The sequence below is a fragment of the Malaclemys terrapin genome, chromosome 4 (genome assembly GCF_027887155.1).
Source record: "Malaclemys terrapin pileata isolate rMalTer1 chromosome 4, rMalTer1.hap1, whole genome shotgun sequence".
Classification (NCBI taxonomy): Eukaryota; Metazoa; Chordata; order Testudines; family Emydidae; genus Malaclemys; species Malaclemys terrapin.
In genome coordinates, this window is record NC_071508.1 from 15,393,661 (window position 1) to 15,414,160 (window position 20,500).

Consider the following 20,500-nt stretch of genomic DNA (forward strand, 5'->3'; position numbering starts at 1 on the left):
CCCTGTCTGCATATTCCTGTTGGCTGTGTTTTTTGCTGATCCAGGATGAAAGCCTTCAGGAAATCTCGGCTAACAGGTGCCTGAGGTCTGGAGGTAGGAGACTCAACCCCTTACCCTGTGTGCTTGATCCTGTACCATGTAGGCAGGGAATACTCCATGCACTGTGCTGAACAGGGCAGGGGAGTGTGGGGGACCTGGATCTTGCATTAATGAGATGCTACCACCGGAGCAGGAGGAAGCCTGAGATAGGAGCATGGAGCTTGGCGCCCATTAAGCAGGATATGGGTCCCACTTGAGCCCAAGCCTCCTGAGACACACCCAGGTCCACGCTCCCTTTTTAAACCTGCACTCTGCCAAGTAAGAAAGTGGGCATGCAAGGGTGGGCATGCTCAATGCACTGTGCTACACACAGCACACAACCTTACACAGCCTCTGCTCACGCATGCCTGGGAGCACAACCAGCACCCTGCACGCCCTGCTGAGCCTGGTGCTAGGACTTCCAGGATCAAGGCCTTTTTGCAAATCCAAGGATGTAAGGTCTTGGGGGGTCGCTGGATTGATTTTATTAACCGTGCACCCCATTCGGTAGCTCATGCCAAGCTGGCTGCATCGTAATAACAAACAACTAATAATGAAAGAAAGAAAGAAAGAAAGAAAATAATAAAAAAACTAATGACACAATAAGGGCTAATGATGAAATGGATCTGAAGGAAGTGACACAACAGAGAAATGGAAATGATCATCAGCTGGCCCTATAGCACTTTCCACTCCTCCCCTGCATGGCTGGCTGCTGGGATGGAACGTGGTCCATTTCCCCTTTCCCTCCATACCTTCTGGATGCTTGTGGGGGCACAGAGTGGAGTGGCAGGGGTTCCAATGCATCTGCTCACATCTCTCCTGCCAAACGCTAATTTTTCCAGTAGGAAGTATTCTCATGATAAGTAAGTTCCTTGGGACAGAGATTTTTGGTACAGTGCCCAGCATAGTGCGGCCCCAATCCTGATTGAGGTCTCTGGGTCCTGCTATAATAATAAAAAAACCCAGAGCTCTCGCTCTTTCTGGGACCCAGAATTTCATCTTTAAAACAATTGGCTATAAATGCAGCCCTTGCTTATCCCAATCCCTTCCAGGCAAATAAACAAGCTGGCATCCTTGATGTCTTTCCAAGCTCGGACTCACTGTAGCAAGAGCCAGCGGCTCTCCAGGTCTTCTGCTCCAGGCAGACACAGCTGTTTGTTTACAATGAGAGAGAGGGAAAGTGAAGATTAGATGCAGGTGTCAGGACTTCCAGGTTTTGTTCCCAATTCTGGAGAGGATGTGAAGTCTGGTAGTTAGAGCAGGGAACAGGAGTCAGGATTCCTGGATCTTATATCTTAGCGTGGGAGACAGTGTGGTTTAGTGGTTAACACAGAAGATTAGGAGCCAGGATTCCTGGGTTCTGTTGTCAGCTCTGGGAGGAATGTATTTCTGGTAGTTAGAGCTCAAGAATGGGAGTGAGGATCCATGGATTTGTCAAGAACAAACAGGGCCAAACCAACCAAATTTCCTTCTTTGACAGGGTTACTGGCCTAGTGGCAAGGGGAGAAGCGGTAGATTCTGATTTTGACGCAGTCGCAACATGACATCCTCATAAGCAAACTAGAGCAACGTGGTGTGGATGAAATTACCATAAGGTGGGTGCAAAACTGGTTGAAAGATCGTACTGAAAGAGTAGTTATCTCAAACCAGGAGGATGTATATAATGGGGTCCAGCAGGGGTATGTCCTGAGTCCAGTACTATTCAAAATGTTCATTAATTAGTTGGATAATGGAGGGAAGAGTATGCTTATAAAATCTGTGGATGACACCAGGCTGGGAGAAGTTGCAAGCACTTTGGAGGACAGGATTAGAATTTAAAACAACCTCGACAAATTGAAGAATTGGTCTGAAATCAACAAGAAGAAATTCAATAAAATGAAGTGCAAAGTACTGCCCGGAGGAAGGAAAAATCAAAAGCACAATATCAAAACGGGACTAGCTGGTTAGGCAGTAGGATTGCTGAAAAGGATCTGGGACTTATCGTGGATCACAACTTGAACACGAGTCAACCATGTAATGTACTTGGTAAAATGGTTATTCTTCTTCTTGGTGTATTAGCAGGGGTGTCATACGAAAGACACAGGAGGTATCTGTCCTGCTCTATTCACCACTGGTGAGACCTCACCTGGAATATTGTGTTCAGTTCTGGGCACCACGCTTTACGGAATATGTGGACAAACTGGAGAAAGTCCAGAGGAAAGACAAAAATGATGATAGGTTTAGAAAATCTGACCTATGAGGAAAGGTTAAAAAAAATGGATATGTTTAGTCTTGAGCAAAGAAGACTGAGGGGGGAACCTGATAACACTCTTCAAATATGTTAAGGGCTGTTACAAAGAGGATGGTGAACAACTGTTCTCCACGGCCACTGAAGATAGGACAAGAAGTAATGGGCTTAATCTGCAGCGGGGGAGATTTAGGTTAGTTATTGGGAAACACTTTCTAACTATAAGGATAGCCCAATTTATGACCTACGGATGAAAAGCGCTATGTAAGAGCTAGGTTTTATTATGGTACGGGGCACTGCAAACACAAAGAGCAAGACAGAGTCCCACTGCAACGAGTTTACAACCTAAAGAGACAAGAGATAGGAGGGGAAACTGAGGCACAGAGTGGTAACATGACTGCCCAGGTCACAGGCGGAGCAGGGAATAGTGCCCCAGTCTTCTGACTTCCAGTCCAGTGCTCTACTCCATAGTCCATACCGTTCTTAATCATTGGGCTATAACCCGTCATCGCAGCTGTTTAATTCTTCTCCTCTATCATGAGGGTATTTCCTCCTACTGGAGGGGAATGGGCTGGATGCTTTAACAGGCATTCTCCATTTACAATCCTATGGTAAATAACTGTATCTTTGACTCTGCTCCCCTCCCTGCTGCAGCTACTTTATGGGAAAATTTAATCACGGAACAACGGGCAGCGTGTTAGAAAAAGCCATGGGGACAGATGGCTTAGCAGTCAAGTGACGTGGCACTCCTTGGGTGAAACAACCACGCAGTCAATTGTTCTCGTAGCAGTTTGGTTCTTAAAAGCTGCTAAAGTCCTTATGCAGGATTTATACAGCTCTCCGCAAGATCCCCTTCTCTCTCCCACAAATCCCCTTCCTGGGAATATGCAATGGCACATTCCTCACCTTCATTTCACCCAGAGACATGCCGAAACAGCCGGCAGCCACCAAAACCAGCAGGCTTGTTTGGTTAGGGTGAGCTGCTAGCTAGCATTAAAATTCATCTCACGGACTGGGATAATTACAGCAGCTTCTTCCTAGGCGGAAAGGCATCCTCTTTCCAAAGGTGCTTGGGGTGCTCTACTTTTCAGCAGGGCTCTGTCAAACGTGTGCACTTTGAAGCTGTTGACGGGAGGAAAGGGGGAGGCAGTGGGCTATGAGAGCAGGATCTGGTACATCAATTAGGCACCGTCTGAACTATTCACCTCATTGCTCTGGGGAACGGAAGGAGAGTTGTACATAAGACTTGAACCTCTTCCCACTGGAGCTATTGGGAGCAGGATTAGAATCTATCTCAGGAGAGTGTACAAACCTACCTCAGACTCTTCTCTCCCTGCTCCAGAGGAACTAATGGTCTGACGACACTCTCCGCCTGAGGGGCATTTACATCAGCAAACCTGATTTCCAACAGCCAATCACAAGGACATCCCTTCAGCACATCTGGGTGTGCAGCTGATAAGGTTCACTCTATCTCGCTAAGCATTTGTAGTGCACCCATGACTGGTATTTTGGTGCCACGTTAGATCTCAGGATGATAGACCCCCCCCCTAGGAATATCTCAGACAGAAAGAAATAAAATCTCTGCCTATTAGCGTCCACCTGATATGGAGGCTGCTTAAGACCCAATCCCCCAAGGGTCCAATCCTGCAAGGTGCTTGAGCCTTCAATTCTGGGTTTTGAAGGTGCAGAATCAAGCCCTATACGCTGCCAGATCTCTCTGAAGCGTACTTGAAAAACCCTGTGAAGCAGAATCCCATTCCTGGCACCCAGGGGCCATGAGTGGCAGGGCAATCTGAGAATCAGGGCTTGGGTTGAAGCTATCAGACTGGATATAAGGCGTACATTTTTAATGGTGACAGTAAATAGCCCCTGGAAAAATTGACCAAAGGTCATGGTGGAGTCTCCATCACTGACAATTTTTACATCAAATTGATGGCTCTTCTGAATGCTCTGCTCTAGGGATTACTTTGGGGCAGTTCTCTGGCCTGGGTTACACAGGGGGGCAGACTAGATGATCACAGTGGTCCCTTCTGGCCTTGGAATCTATGAATTTTGACTCTCTGAATCAGCAAGCAGGCATAAGGCTGTCGATCTGGAGCCAAAGCCTGTCTCAGTTACACCCATGCACTCCCCAAAGAGGTTCGCACAGCAGTAACTCAGAGCAGAACGGTGTCGTGTAACGAAACACCCAGCCAAATAAGACCATGACTGCCCAACAAGCCAGCTGATGAGTTCATTAAATCAAAATGACTGCAAAGGGGAGATGAGTTATGAGTTAAAAATAGGCATTGAGGCGAACCCTAGGAGGAGGAGGAGAAGTTATTGAGCAGATGATGTTCTCTTTATGAGCTAAAAGATTCCCGCCCAGAGACTACAGGGATTAAGCAGGAGCCCACAGTCTGACATTAGCTGAGTGGCCACTATGGGAGCTATGAGAAGCGGCTAGTTATGGTGCATCAGGCTTTCTGGATAATACATGGACCTGGGCATGCTTCTGCAGATAAGCTGCAACCACTGGGGGAAGGGGGCGGAGAAGACAAGCACATTCCTCCCCACCCAATCTGTTTACTTTTATTCTGACGTCCTCCGTGTGACTGCAGGACTCGTGCATTTTCCCTCCTGGCTCCCTCCCACCCACAGACACCATCCCCAGGTCCTGCTGCATTGACTCAGGGCTGGTTAACAGCAGGAGGAATTGGATCAAGCGCCTCCTGGCTACAAAGTTCCCTGGGAATTCCTGTGCCTGAAATCACCGTCTGAAGGGACGACTGGCAACTATGCTTCATGAAGGGGTTTTCCAAAAATAGCAACTCCAAGGGCAGCAGCCGGGGAGACCAGAAACTACTCACATCCGGACACAGCTTCCGTGTGTTGGGGTGGCAAGGGGGGAGCTTCTGAAAGATGATCCCAACACTCCCCACAAAGCAAGCAATGGCGCGACAGGGTCAGACATGGTACATGCAGGGAGCAGCGCAGGCTGAGTACCTCTCTACAGGATGCTGGATACCCCAGATAGGATCCCATCATTCTATACTCTTCATGCTATAGGCTCTTGGGCCCTATGTCCTCTCTAGAGCAGACTCTAACAATCCCCTAGTTCACCTTCTGAACAATGCGCAACCACCACATCAAAAATAGGGCCTATTAAGGGTGCTACAGGGTTTAATCCTACGGAGACGCTGACAGTTGCAGCCATCAGACAATCTCTTATTTCCTAGCATTAATGCCCAAAACAATGAGAGTCACATTGGCAATCTGCCTGGAGCTTGAGGAACGCACCTAATTTGCTTAAAATGGAGCAGACGGCAGCTCCTGCATCTTTAACGTGGAGGTACTGCCCATGGATACGGCAGGTAGCAGCAGCAACAGTCTGGCTACTTGGATCAATAAACACCATTGCATCCTGGGACTGGCCTCTATATTAAAGATGGGGCCACAGCATGGTAGAACTCTGCGGGCCTCATTTGATTTCTCGCGGGGAGTGGGCCAGGCACTGCCAGGCTTAAGTCTTTCCACGGTTAGCCTACCTTGTCGGCGAGGCACTCCGACTCCTCCGGGAGGAGGTACACAGCCCCACTTTCAGCCAGCAAGATGGCGGTGTCTGTGGCAGATGAAGACCTTGGCCGGCCCTGGTGCTGATGCAGTATGGCTGTGAGGCTGCTATCCTGGGGAGCCTTCCGGACCAGATGGGGGCTGCCTTTCTGGGGATCAAGGGAGCTGCTTTTGCTCCGGCGGCTGCCGCTGTGCAAGCTGCTCCCTCTCTTGATGGATGGGCGGGAGCGGATCTGCTGCAGCACCCTGTTGAAGGCAGTGGGGCGTACAGGAAGGTCGTGGAGGGACATGGCGTAGGAGACACGGTGCATCTCTGGCGAGCGTTCCTTCTCATCAGGGGAGTCATGGTCAGACATCCCGTAGTGCTGCGACAGAGAGTCCTGGGAGTTCTGGTGCTCCCGTTCCCGTGACCTGCGGCGACTGTGGAAAAGGTGCTTCAGGCCATGGCCAAACATGGAGCCTTCTGACAGCTGCTGTATTTTCTGTGACAGAGGAAAGAAAACAAAGCACACAAACCATTATTATTATACCCTGGATTGTATGTCCCTGCTCTTAATCAGTCCATATATGGCAGTTAAATAGTACGGTGATGGAATGACAGATGAAAAATACTCTTTCATGTCATTACAGCCCTGGGGCCAAATTGTCTACTGGTGTAAAGTGGTGCAGCTTCAGTGAAATCCACTAAATAACACTGGGATCATGTAAAAGAAGACACTGCCTCCCTGCATGGCTGGAGGGCTTTCAGAAGGCTGGGACTGTGTTGTACCTGGACACTTCAGCATGTGCTTTAGAAAGATTTCACGCTGCTGACAGCAGCTCCTTGCAGCACGCAGGCACAACAACGTGAATGAAGGCTGGTGTGGCACCTGTAACTCGGCATTCTCAGGTCTGTGTTCTGCCCACACAGGTTTTTCTTTTGCATGTCAGTTTCCTCAAGCCCCGTGTCATAACTATAAAGGGAAGGGTAACAGCCCGCCTCTGTACAATACTATAAAATCCCTCCTGGCCAGAGACTCCAAAACCCTTTTACCTGTAAAGGGTTAAGAAGCTCAGGTAACCTGGCCGACACCTGACCCAAAGGACCAATAAGGGGACAAGATACTTTCAAATCTTGGTGGGGGGAGGCTTTTGTTTGTGCTCTTTGTTTTGGTGGGAGTTCGCTCTTGGGACTAAGAGGGACCAGACATCAATCCATGCTCTCCAAATCTTTCTGAACAAGTCTCTCATATTTCAAACTTGTAAGTATAGCCAGGCAAGGCGTGATAGTTTTATCTTTGTTTTCTCAACTTGTAAATTACCTTTTGCTGGGGTGTTTACCTCTCTTTGCTGTAACTTTGAACCTAAGGCTAGAGGAGGGTCCTCTGGGCTCTTTAAGTTTGATTACCCTGTAAAGTTATTTTCCATCCTGATTTTACAGAGATGATGTTGACCTTTTTCTTTAATTAAAAGCCTTTTTTAATAACCGGATTGATTTTTCCTTGTTTTTAGATCCAAGGGGATTGGGTCTGGATCCACCAGGAGTTGGTGGGAGAAAGGAGGGGGGATGGTTAATTTCTCCTTGTTTTAAGATCCAAGGGGTTGGATCTGTGTTCACCAGGGAGTTGGTGGAAGAGTCTCTCAAGGCTACCCAGGGAAGGGAGTTAGCCCATTGGAGTGGTGGCAGCGGACCAGATCTAAGCTGGTAGTTAAGCTTAGAAGTTTTCATGCAGGCCCCCACATCTGTACCCTAAAGTTCAGAGTGGGGAAGGAGCCTTGACACCCTGTATTTTTGCAAGTCTTCTCTGCCCTCCTTGCATTTCAATAAGGATCCCTCTTCTCCCCATCCTGGGAGGCAAAACCAACCAGATCCTAATGTTAGTGCCTTTCCTTTCATCCAGTTCCCCACTGCACCCCTGAACCCCTCCTTTTAGCAGAACGTTACCACTGCCTCCCTCATTTGCACTATCCTGTGGCGGTCCTGTTGCTTATCTCTGCTTGCTCTTCCCAGATAATAGGTGCTAAGTTCTGCAGGCCTGTGAGAAGAACATGCCAGAGTCCTGTGAACAGCAGCACAAAGTGCTGCTATTGCCAAACCTCCAGACCAGTTCAGGTTGCAGACATTTAAGTCAAACCTAGCTTTGATACACCTTGCAGGGGTCAGGGAGGAGTTTACTCCTCTAGCTACCAGACACAGCATTGCACAACAGGCAATCTGGGCAGAGGGATTCTCCTTCCTTTGAAGCACTATGAATTGGCCACCATGGGAGGCAGGATATTGGCCCTGCTAGACTGATAGCCCTATCCGCTTATGTAACAGCACCAATAGTCAGGGAGGGCAGCGTTGTGGCACGGCAAGTGCACCAGCCACTGACCATTCAGTGGGCTTTGCTCTCATAGAAAGGAGCCAGTTACGATTCAAGATGAGGCAAGGTTATGGAAGAGGAGAGGCCAGAAACAATCTGGCATCTCTCTATAAAGATGACACGGACACATGGTGAGTCGCTGCTCCACTCCGCTCAGCTGTGAATGGCTCCCATATGACGTTCACTTCTTGTTAGCATCACAGCCCTGTGGCTCTACAAAACATCTGTTCCTGCACTTTCACTAGAGCTGGAGTGCACCAAAGACTAGTCAAGGTGGTTCAGTGCTCAGTAATACTAACAGCTGGCACTTACCCGGTGCCTTATGAACTTCTAAGTAAGCCTCAGTGCGCATCTCTAAATCATTAATCCCATTTCACAGGAAGGACAAGCAAGATGGAGAAAGGCTACCTGGCTCTCCCAAGGCAACAGAGGCATAAGAATCAGAGCTGGGATTAGAACTCCACAGTCCCGAGATCCCAGCCCTACACTCAGGTATAAGGCCGTGGCTTATTTCCGCTCAATGTATAAGACAGTGGCTGCGCTGTAAAGCCCCACCAAGGTTCCCACCCTAGGTTTGTGCATACTGCCTGTAGCGAGATACACTGGCCCTTTCAGAGTAGAGGTGCCCTGAAGGCCCCATTCCAGTGAGCTGAAATGAACAAAGGCCTGGGAAATGGTCTGGTAGTGGAAGAGAGGAAGTGGTTCTGGGGGGAAAACGGCACACTGTTCCTTTAAGGGCTTGGGATCAGCAGCCTTGTAATGAAGGCTGGGGTAGGGCTCCCCTCCCTTCCAGCCAATTAGGAGGAGTGTACTGGAGGAAGGCAGTATATAGTCTGCCTTCTCTGGCAAGAGGAGATAGTTAGAGCCATAAGGTCAAGTTTCAGGGAGAGACAGTGATGAGCTGTGATCCTGTGAAGAACAGGCTGTGGAAGAAGAGCTCAGTGTAGAGCTGGAGGTAAATGTGATCCAGTGTTGGACTTTATTGGTGGAAATGTTTTCAACTGTTTGTGGTCACTAAACCAGCCCCAAGTAGAGGGTTGTAGGACTTATAAGAGGTTGTAGGGGGGGTCTGTAAGGGGCCCTGGAGAGGGAGGCTGATGAAAAGGGAATTCTGACTGAGGGACTACTCAGTAAGCAGCCTTGTTAAATGCCCCCTTCCAAAGACTTAGGCACTAATTCTCCAGTTTCACCTATGCAAATTCACTGATTTCATGGGTGTTTCATAGGTATTGCAGTGAGGAAAGTTTGACCACTTGGCTGTATTTTAGCCAAGCCAAGAAGTGGAGAAGAGAATCTGCTCCATTATAAGGAAAGAACAGTTTAGGATATACAGGAATAGCTTTTTTAAAAACGCTAAATCTTAGTCAATGTGAAAATTTCTCACAGCCCTGTGAAGATTCTTATTCTTAACACAAGCCCCAAGAACATGAATCAGGCTGTTCATCCTAATGATTTCTGATGATCAAACACATATGTGAGGTTTCTCTACAGAACCTTTGGAGGGGTTACCAGCTAAGGCCCTGATCCTGCTCTCCGCTCTGCACAGGAGAACCCCTGTGTCCCTACAGAGTGCTAGTGAAATCAAAGATCATCTGTGCAAGCACAAGGAGGCAATGTCAGGACTGCAGGATTAGGGTTTAATTCCCCCCCCTCCACCCCCCCCGGAGCCCAGCTGGGAAACCCACTTTTCAGGCAGAATCTTGTCACACCATGGCTAAGCTTGCAGAAGAAAACTCAGCTACCACTCCTCCACGCCCATTGCAAGGCAGGATATGTTATAAATTACAGACCAACTCCTGCAGGCCTTCCCAGGCAAAACTGTTGTTGAAGGCAATCAGCCACCCCCGGAGGTGCTTATTTGTGATACCTTTATTCATTTCAGGGCAGATCCTCCACTGGTGTAAATTGTCATAGCTCCATTGACTTCAGTGGGGCTAGGACAATTTACACAAGTGGAGGATCTGCCCTGAAGTCAATGGAGCTATGACAATTTATACCAGTGGAGGATTTGCCCCCCTTGAACAGGACCTTAAGCTGTGAGTAGCTCCACTGAAGTCAATGGGAATACTTGTGGAGTAAAGCATTACCCACTAAGAATAAGAGTATCTGGTCTTTATTTTTTACTTCTTGCTTACTCAACTAACTTCAGTAGAAGCCAATGCGAGTTTTCCCCAGGTAAGGGACTGAGTGAAAACAAAGGAAGGACCTCAGGAACTGGCCCAAAAATAAGTAAGCTCGGCTAACAATTTTCTCTGAAAAATTCATGCAGTCCCTGCAATCTTCACTGTATGATTGCAACATAAAGGAAAAGAATATAAAAATAAAAAAGCCCAACCTTTTCTTTAGCTAGAAAAACTATGGTTACTAGTAGGGTGTTTTTTTTTTAACTTCACTGCCAATGCATGACAACGCACCACCTGTCCTGATCAACATGCTCCAGAAATTAAACGGCTGGAGTTCTGCCAATGTGATCTTCCACTTTCTTCTGGAAAGGCAGACTGCAATTGCCTATGCCTAGAAGGATTAAACTGTAGCTTGTGGTCCAGGTGGATGAGGTGACCTGGACACTGCAAAAGGCTCATCACACTGTGCACAAAATTGCTCCAAGACATTCTTCTCGTATGGTGCACCCATTTATTCGTGCCCAGAGACTACAGGGATTTAAACAGGTGCTCAGTTTCTGACATTAGCTGGGTGGCCACTATGTGTGGATTATAAAAACAAACAAAAAACCAAGCTTTCTGCATGATGTATCAGTTTGGTCATGCATTGCTTGAACATTAGCAATGGCTACAGAAAAGAACTGGTAATGGGATATAGCAGGCCAGATTCTGATCTTGAAGTTGCTCTACAAGGGGAGCTATTCCAGAATAGCTATTCCCAATTAACTGCATGTGTGGATGCTCTTATTAATTTGGAATAAGGCACTCTTGTTCCACAAAGTGGATTTAGAATCTGCTTGCAAATTCACATCCTACCTTATTCTGGACTAATTTTCAGGTGTAGAAAACTCCCTGGTTACACCAGTATAAAGCCAGAGTGACTCCAATAGTCAATGTAATGCCCAGATTTGTACCTGTTTAAGTGAGATCAGGATTTGGCTGATTGCCTTCAACCTCCACATCACCAATTCATATCCAGCTGGTGATTGAAGGTTGCTGCCATTGGATGGCTTAGGGTGACCAGATATCCCGATTTTTGGGTCTTTTTCTTATATAGGTTCCTATTACCCCCCCACCCCCGTCCCGATTTTTCACACTTGCTGTCTGGTCACCCTGGGATGGCTGCTCAGAGGCCTCAGTGAAATGGGCTTGGTGGGTTTCAGTCCAGCTCCTGGTAGGACAGATGACCCCATCTCACAACCCACCATTCTCATTGGCAGGGGGCTGAATGAGCTATGGTAGCTAGATTATCCTCTTTCCCCTCAGGGCAGCATCTCCATATCAATTCAGACCTGAGGCTTGTTGGCAGGACAATGTGAGGGAAGCCTGCTGCATCACTACCTGTGCTATCCCTGCTTTGTGATTAGTTTGAGCACTTCAGGCTGCAGGACTGAAATCCTTACCCTATGGAGGCAACGGGAGTCTTACTAGTTACTTCAGAGAGGCCAGGATTTTGCTCCAAGACGGCTGATGTATCACTTTTGCCTACACTCACATTTTCTCCTGCCTGAAGAGAAGATGTGATGGGGGCTCAGAACTAAGAGCTGCTTTTAGCCAAAGTGGTCAACCAGAAAAGCCACTGAATTCTGGAAAGGCAGCTGTGTTTGCAATACAAATCCTACAGGAACTTGCAGATGACTGCAATATTTCATGGATGGCCAAAAAAAGAACTCCACCCCCTCAAAAAAAGAACCTGTTTATAAACCAGTGTCTAAGTCCATTATGGTTCTGCTTCTGATATTTACAAGGAACCAGGGTGATAACTAGAGCACTTTGATACAACATCACTAGCCACTACAATTACACCATAGGACAAAAACTCTAATCCCCTCATTATCCAGTCACAATGCAGATTATATCCCCTAGGTTCTATCTGAGAAAAACGTAACGAATCCGCTGTGCTGTTTCTCTACTTCAGGAAATCGTGATCTAAAGTTTATTCTATTTAGAGTCTCTATGGAAACAGAGACAGCATTAGATAATAACCATAAACCCACAGATTTTTACCATCAGGATAGAATGTAGATTTAGATTCTTTGTTTGCCCTTTAGAAGCTCTCTGGGAAAAGAAATGACCAATTTGCATGCTTTAAAAGTAACACAGAAAATAAAAGGAGGTGAGGAAGGAGGGAGATAATAAAAGAAGGATTACTTTGACAGCATCTATGAGTTCAGGTTATATATCAGTGTTTCCACTGGATACACAAGGCCCATATCTTCCACTGATATACACTGGCATAGCTATAAAGATAACGGAGTTAAACTAGTTTACATCAGGTATGTATCTGGAGTGAAATCCTCTATCATTGAGGTCAATGGGAGTTTTGCCTTTTATTTCAATGAGGCAGGACTTCAATTCTGGCCTGTGTGGTGTCTGAGTGGTGTTTCTCTTTTCCTCCTCCCCCACCTCCCCGTGTCCCCTGTAGGTTCTAAGCATAACAAATCATTTTGGCCTAAAACTTGTCCTAAAAAAAATTCATCCTGGTGATTACATCATCCCAAATTTTCAAGGGGCTTTACACACAGGATGCTCAAAGGAATTTAAAGGAGATCTGCATGCAGAGAAAGTCAGGATCATGGTATTGTTGTGTTGGATGGGGCAGATTCAGTGCTACATTGAAGTCTTGTAAAAGTAAAGGAATCTACAAGGAAATTGACCAAAATAAGTGTGGTTTAAAAAAAAAAAATTGGCTTTTAAATACACGTGAGTCAAAGATTTGAGTCCTTGTTTGGTTTTTACTTGGTTAAAACTTCCACTTGTTTCCAGTGAGTTCTGCCTCAGTAAGGACTTGAAGGTTTGGCCCTATATACTTTAATCTGAAAGGAATAGAAAATAACACCAAAATTGTTTACTAGATTCTTGTTTAGCAGTAGGTTGGGAAATGGTTGGTGCTCAAATGTCAGAGAAAACAGCTTTGTTTTTCAAAACTTAACTTTACAGATGGCTAGCCCAGAAAGCGGAATAAGCCAATTTAACAAACAAAAACAAAAGCCCTTAAAAAGTTAGCAAGATAGGCTGAGACCGTGGGTGGCCAAATCTCCTTTGAAAATCTCCATCATAAATGTTTATAGACTATGGTGACTTTAGTCATTTTGTTTCATAAAGGGATTAAGATTCTGAGGCCTTCATGCTAAAGTTTAATATAGTTTGCTAAGAGGAATATCATCCAAAATATCTATGAATCAAGGCCAAAAAATCCATGGCAATCTGTTTGGTTTAAAAAACACAAATCCACGGTTTCAAAAAGTAACTAATGTACAAATCTCTTGGGTTTCAAAGATCTAGCAATCATGCTTTGGGCTTTTTTCAATACAAAGGCCTTGATTCTCCTCTCACTTACACTAGTTTTGATTCTATTGACTTCACCGGAGTTACTCCTGGTTTACACTAGTGTGCATACAACAGGAGAATCGGGCCTGAATTGTTACTAGCTTTGGCCGGGTTAAAGCAAAGGTTTTTGCCTTATTTGAAAACAGTACTGGATTAAAAAGAGTGCTTCAGCCTATTCTCCTGTTAGCTACTTACACATTGATAAAACCAATTGTTAAAATGTTATCAAACACAAATGAAGAAACAGGAATTTTGTAACTACTAAGGGACGGCTGGGAGTTCAGATATCTTATCAGTCATCCAAACCTCCTGCTTGTGTATTCCTTTGTATATTTAAATCTCTCACTCAAGATCTGCTGCCGTGGCCGAAAGCACAGTCTTCATACACCACGTAAGTCCCACTTTAATAAAATCAAAATTGGGGCCCCAAAGTGCTAGGCACTGTAAAGACACATCGTGAGAGACGCTTCCTTTTCCAAAGAGCTAAACAGAAAGACAAAAGTTGTGAGGGAAACTGAGGTACAAAGAGGGGATGGGACTTGTCCAGGTTCCCACATCACATCTGTGGCAGAGCTGGGAACAGAATGCAGGTTTTCTGACTCCTAGACCTGTGATCTATCCATTGAGCCATGCTGCTCTCCTGTCCCAGTTGGGACTTCAATGGTATATAGACGCTGGTGCTCGCACAGGGGCAAATATCATCCCAAATAGAAGACTTAATTCTTTAAGACCGTTTCAGATTGCGTGTCCATGGACAATCAACTCACCTCTAACCCTGAGAGGTCAGGGACCAGGCTAATATAGGAATAGCTAGCAACTCTAGTGGAAAATCAAACAGGCCCCATTAAATCCTTCGAATGGTCTCTGAGTGTCTGCTGGTTGCTCAATTGCTTCCCTCCTGCAGGTTTCAGTTGGAGGATGGGTAACCCCAACAGAACCACTGATCTCTTCCAAAATGTCAATGACCAACTGGACACAGTGGCAATGTTTCCACATGGAAACTTGATTAGATATTGCCAGGGCCGCCGAGAGCAGGTTCAGGCCCCGGTGAAAAATTTTTGGGGGGCCCCCCAGCAAGGGCGGACTAGCTAAACAGGGCCGACGAGGGGGGGGAAGCCGGGCCCCCTTCTGGATCACCGGGCCCTGATAATTTGTACAGGCTTCCCCCCTCTTGTCGGCTCTGGATATTGCTGCTGCCTATGCCCTGCCTATCCTTTGGAAAGACAGGTGCCAGTGCTCGGCCGTCTGCTCCCTTTCACCTGCACCACATTCATATGAAAAATAAGATGGCAGTGACTTAAACAATAATATATAGCAATAGGTGTATACACATATATTATCCAAAACAAGACATTCCTGTATGCACGCTTCTCCCCCAGGAAGAGGATGAGAGAACAAACGTGACAGATGTAAATCACATTGTTCAGTGCATTACTGGAAGGTGCTGATACTCCTGTGATGAGCGCACTATAAGAATCTATGTAAAATAGAATCTTTGGCACCTGTAATTATTTTTCAATAATGCTGTGACCCTGCTGAAACTCCAAACTTGGAGTGAAATTTGAAGAAGGGCTGCAAAGAAATTAAGACTTTGGCCATGCCCTCATCTCCTGCCCTGTGCATTAAAACAGCTAGGTCTGTATGGTAAGAAATGCAATTCCTCTCAACCCACAAGCATTTTACCCTTTCCTGTCACCTATTTGTTTTCTGAACAGACTCCAAAGAAATGAAGAGAATTTTTTTCCTCGCTGAGAGGTGAAAGCAAGGCCGGCTTAACTGCTTGGATGCTGATGAATGTCGTAGGTATGTTTAGGCTGAATGCACCTGGCGCGAAGCACTGTTGCCAGCACAGAGGCCCAAGGACAGCAACACACCTGTATTTTCGTTGTCCTAGGTTAAGCAGGTCAATTGCCCTGGTTGTGTGGCTGAATGCAGCCTCTCTTGTTGAATGTACTAGACCTATCCAGAACACTGTTGGCTTCAATGGAATGTTATTAATGGACAAGGGTGAGTTCCTGCACTGCAAGGGACATTCAAAGTGAGCAGTAGCAGGGGGAATAATGTGTAAATGGGATTCACGGTTCTAAACCTGACCATGTGGGTGAAATTTTCCCCTGTGCAGCCCAAGACCTGTGCACCATCCCCCTGGCCCTCTCTGGAAGGCTCAAGTGGGATTCTAGTGGCACAGGTTTTTGTGACCGCTCACTGCACAGGGGTGAATTTCATCTTGTGTGAGGTAGGATGCATGAAAGGAGAACATGAAGGAACAAGGGCACGCTGATGAGCCCAAGAGATCTGGAATCCTGTGGAAGGTTCAGTTAACTTGGGGCTTCCTCCTAGATAAGGCATGTAGATACATTTTGCCAGCAAGCCTCAGAGAGGCCTTTAACAATGAAAGCCTGGAAATGTTAATGCTCATGAAAGCGAGAGGGTGATATGGAGAAGCACTGTACAAGCTTCCTCCAATTGCTAGTCTGTCAATGCAACACCATCCTGAGCAAGGAAAGGAAAACAGGGCTTCCCCATACAGAGACTGCAGCCCCACAAGTGCAAGGTACTTTTGCATTAGGCTGAGACCACTCACACATCATTTGTGATGTAATTCACATTTGAACCCAGAACCTCCAGATGTACCAGACTTGTGAAATGAACTTGTGTGCCACCCTGTTAATCTATTCCATGCCTCCCCACCCCCAATGAGCAAGACTTCAACTGATTTAGAGTGTGGTCAGTTGCTTATAGCAGGGAACTTAGAGTCAGGACCCCTGTGTTCTATTCCTGACTTGCTGTGTGACTTTAGGCAGGACACTTCCTGTCTCAGTGTCCCAATCTGTAAAATGGGAAATGATGATCATCATCATTCAGACATACCTCCCCAAGCTATGTGAGCATGAATTATTAACACTTGTAAAGTGATTTGAGATCCTTGGTTGAAACATGATATGGAAGGAAAACGTCCTCATTATTAATTAACTGCCTGGAGTTCTTGCCTCTGAGCAGTGTGAATTGTTATAGAGAACCTACTCACACCCCCACGCTTTTGAAACGGTGGTTGACATTAGCCGGAGTCATGCGGCACAATCCCCTCTGTGTGCGTGAGAGGCAGAGGGAACTGGAAAGATTGGGGGGAGGGATAGCTCAGTGGTTTCAGCATTGGCCTGCTAAACCTGGGGTTGAGTTCAATCCTTGAGGGGGCTGCTTCAGGCTCTGGGGCAAAATCAGTACTTGGTCCTGCTAGTGAAGGCAGGAGGCTGGACTCCATGATCTTTTGGGGTTCCTTCCAGTTCTAGGAGAGAGGCATATCTCCATATAAAATCTGTGCCTTGAGCCAAGCAGCATTTGATTAAATCAGACCATTCCAGTGACTAAAGTGCTTCTGTTCAGGCTATTTGACCGCAGGGACGTTCAGGTAACTGGTGGGGACTTAACTTACCTTCATGGTGTGCTTTGAAACCAAAAAATGCATGTAAATGGCTGATGCAAGGGAGTGAATTCCAACGTACACGGGGGTGATGGCTTTTGTGGGGGGTGGAAGGAAAAGTCTTATCTCCCTCTCTGGGCAACCCATGGGTCAGGAGCATCCATCATCTCTGGCTGGAACTGCAATGGGGGGCCTTGAAAGGTTCTCTAGGAGGGGGATGTGGAAGAGGGGGACTCCTGGCAGGTGCCAAAAACACAGACCCACATGAATAAGGAATAAAAGAGCAAGAGTAAAAGCTGAGTAAAGAGTTCAGGGTTTGGCCCCCATGAGTGTTTTTCCTGAGTAAAGTCTAGGTTCCAACTGAGTTGGGCTCCACAGACCTGAGCCAATGCCCACAGAAGCCACTGTAGGTCTTTCCATTGACTCCAATGTGCTTTGGATCAGACTCTGTTTGCAAGGGGTCTGATCCTGATCTCACTCTAGGCCCAAACTGTCTCCTCCATTACAGCCAGGGAGCTGCCTCTGATTCCCTTGGGAGTTGCACCCAGGCACTGTCAGCTTCAAGCCCAGATCTCAGTGATGTCCAACTCAGGGACTGCTCTACTCTGCCAGCTGGCAAAGGCTTCCAAAGGACTCCCCACCAGCTGGAGACTGCCATGGCACAGTGTACTCTGGCCGTTCCCCTTGCCCCAGGATGGGGTGTGGTGCCAGAGCTGTCTACACTGGCTCTGCAGAACTCCCCTGCAGCAGCGTGGGAATGAGCAGCGGGGATCTGGCTGCTTCCTGCTCCCTTTGCACATGGGAGCAGCGCAAAAGAGGCCTGTTCTAGAGCTCGCTGAAGTCAATGGGAGGCTTTCCACTGACTTCCACGGGCTTGCAATCAGGCCCAAGGAGAGGAGTGCAACTCAGGATGAAGCCTTCAGCTTCCCAGCTGCTCTTAACTTCCAAGGTCAAACCCAAGGGGAGAGAAAGGGACCATGAAGATGGAGGTGGTGATGATTTTAGATCAAAACCCTGGCTGGTTTAAACATTCAGCCCCTGGTTTCTGTGGCCATCAAATTCATCCAATTATGGGGGGGGGGGGGGGGGGGAAGAGAGAATATACTCGGATCATAGCTGCCTAGAGAAAGGCAGGAATGAGATCTAAGGAGTAAAATGCCTTTATGATGCATCCCCCCCACAGAACACCCAGCCTACTGTCTTATAGTAAAAGACCTGAATGCTTTCTTTTGCAGTATTGTATGGATTCAGCCTTTTTGCTGCAGAGCTCAGAAATATCTACCACCCAACATAATTTTAAGCAGAATTGTGTCCCACATCTGCTCTGCTTCTTGCCAGAACTTTTTTTTTTTTTTTGTCATGAGAAGCTTGCTCATACCAAAAGAACTGGATTAATACTTGTAAAAGAAAATCTGCCATGCATTTTCAGTGAGGGGGATCAGAGAAGTAAGGGGACTAGAAGGGAGCCTTTTGTTTCCAGGTTGCCAGCACAAATGCAGCATAAGCCACTGGTGACCAAAAGTTAACATCTGATCAGTATCCTCTGAGATTATTTGGAGGGATGGGTCTCAGTCCACAGCACAAAGCCACCATAAGTAGCATAGCCGGCAGTCTCAGTACAGGAGCCAAGGGCTAAATAAGCCATTGAGATTGATCTCCCCTCTCAGCCCTTATAAGTGGCTGCCCCAGTTCAGGATGAAATGAACTAGCAGGGGATGGTGTGGGGCAGCTTGCCCACTGTCTCTCCCTGTTACCTCCCCATAACTATTCTCCATCCCCTCCTCTCTTGCCTGCTTTTCCCCCTTCCTCTCTTTAGGGGGGGTCCTCCCACCCACTTCAGCCTCTGCTCTGTTTCCCTGGTCCCTCCTCCTATTTGTTGCCTTCTCTCCTCACATTTTTCTGACCCCACCTTTGGCCCTACAGCATGAACACCATTCACTGCAGGCACAATCAGAACAGCTGAGCAGTTGGCTCAAGCGTGCATGGAGCTGCTCAAATTGCCACACGAGCAGAAGACCAAGTGTCCATCAAAGGAGTCAGCCAGCAAGTGCTACTTTGGAAGTGCTCAGGGTGAGTGAGGCTGCATGCCAGGTGAACATGCTTCTAAAAGCATACCACTGGGGGCTCTGGTCATCTGTCTTACACATAGCTCTTAACAGCTTCATTCATTGCTGTTTATAGGGCAGCAGTGACAGGTGCAGGTCATTTCAGTAACTCCTAAAGCACAACAGCAGCTGAAAAGAGCCAACAGCAGAGAGCTCCACAACTCCAAGAATGAGCATGTGTAACAATGAACATTAACCTAATGGACATTTTCATTTCACATCTGCCTTTGGGTAACTGGCAGACATTGGCGCATATGGCTGAAGCACTGGACTGGAAGCCATGACACCTAGGTACCATTCATGGTTCACTGTGTGAACTTGGTCAAGTTGTTTAAATTCTCTGGGCCAGATCATCAGCAGGTATAATTCAGTGTAGCTCTCATAATAAGCCAATGAAACAATGATTTACACAAACTGAGCCCCTGGCATTCTGGGTCTCAGTTTCCCCATTTGCAGCTACTGGCACACCTTTGTAAAGCACATTGAAACTGATCAATGAAAAGCACTAAAGTTAAGTATTATGATGAATGCCTTACTTTATCAACCTAGAGATGAGAACATTGTTTAGATGCAGTGAAATGTAGAGTAGTGCATGGAGATTTTTGAAGTGCAGTTACTTTATTTTTGCAGAGGCTAATATTCTGACTAAGTCAGATTTCCTATTTATCCCCCTTTTTCAATGACTACTGATCAGTACTGCTCATGTTTCAAATCAAAGGGGGACTTGGCTAAATGTCAGGCTGTAAACTCCACCTGGGACCTCCAACAGTGCCCTTTCTGCTTCTTGCATCACTGCCAGTGACAAATCGGAAGTGATTAGCCAGCAGCTCCAATGGTGATGTGCAAGGCAAAACAGAACCCAGCTCTCTCTCTCTCTCCCAGAGCTTTGCGGTGCTAGTAAAAACCTATTGGTGTCAGTATGTAAGTGTGACCTGAACACCTCTGGGGAGTGAGAAGGGGGCACCTTTTTCCTAGTCACTGTTCTAACTGCAGCTGCCCTTTAATCAAAGCAGACCAGATGTGTGTTTCTCTAGTTTAGCTCTGCAGTACCTGCTGCTGTGGGTTTTATTTAATGTGATCTGCTGAGTTCTTCTGCAGAACAAAGGCCCTACCATGTTCCCTCATCCTTCAAGAAAGGCCTACATAAGCCACAGCTTCTGACTATGTTTGGCACAAAGCCAGATTCTGATCTCCATGACATCAGTATAACCCCCTTTAAATCAGAAGCTGGTGTAGGACTGTTCAGACCTGACTCTTAAAAGAAGACTAACATCAATTTA

At 46.7% G+C, this 20,500-nt stretch overlaps 1 protein-coding gene and 1 long non-coding RNA gene across 3 annotated transcripts in view; one reads left to right on the forward strand and one right to left on the reverse strand.

Moving 5' to 3' along the window:
• Positions 1–20,500, reverse strand: part of TMCC2 (transmembrane and coiled-coil domain family 2) — a 68,320-nt gene that overhangs the window by 46,390 nt on the left and 1,430 nt on the right. For both annotated transcript variants that reach the window (XM_054028081.1, XM_054028082.1), the window contains exon 3: positions 5,833–6,339. In XM_054028081.1, coding sequence (XP_053884056.1) covers positions 5,833–6,339 — 507 coding nt within the window. The remainder of the gene's footprint in view (positions 1–5,832; positions 6,340–20,500) is intronic.
• Positions 1,437–15,526, forward strand: LOC128837157 (uncharacterized). The gene is made up of 3 exons (XR_008444907.1): positions 1,437–1,673; positions 8,582–8,694; positions 15,410–15,526. It is a non-coding gene; the product is annotated as an uncharacterized LOC128837157 (long non-coding RNA).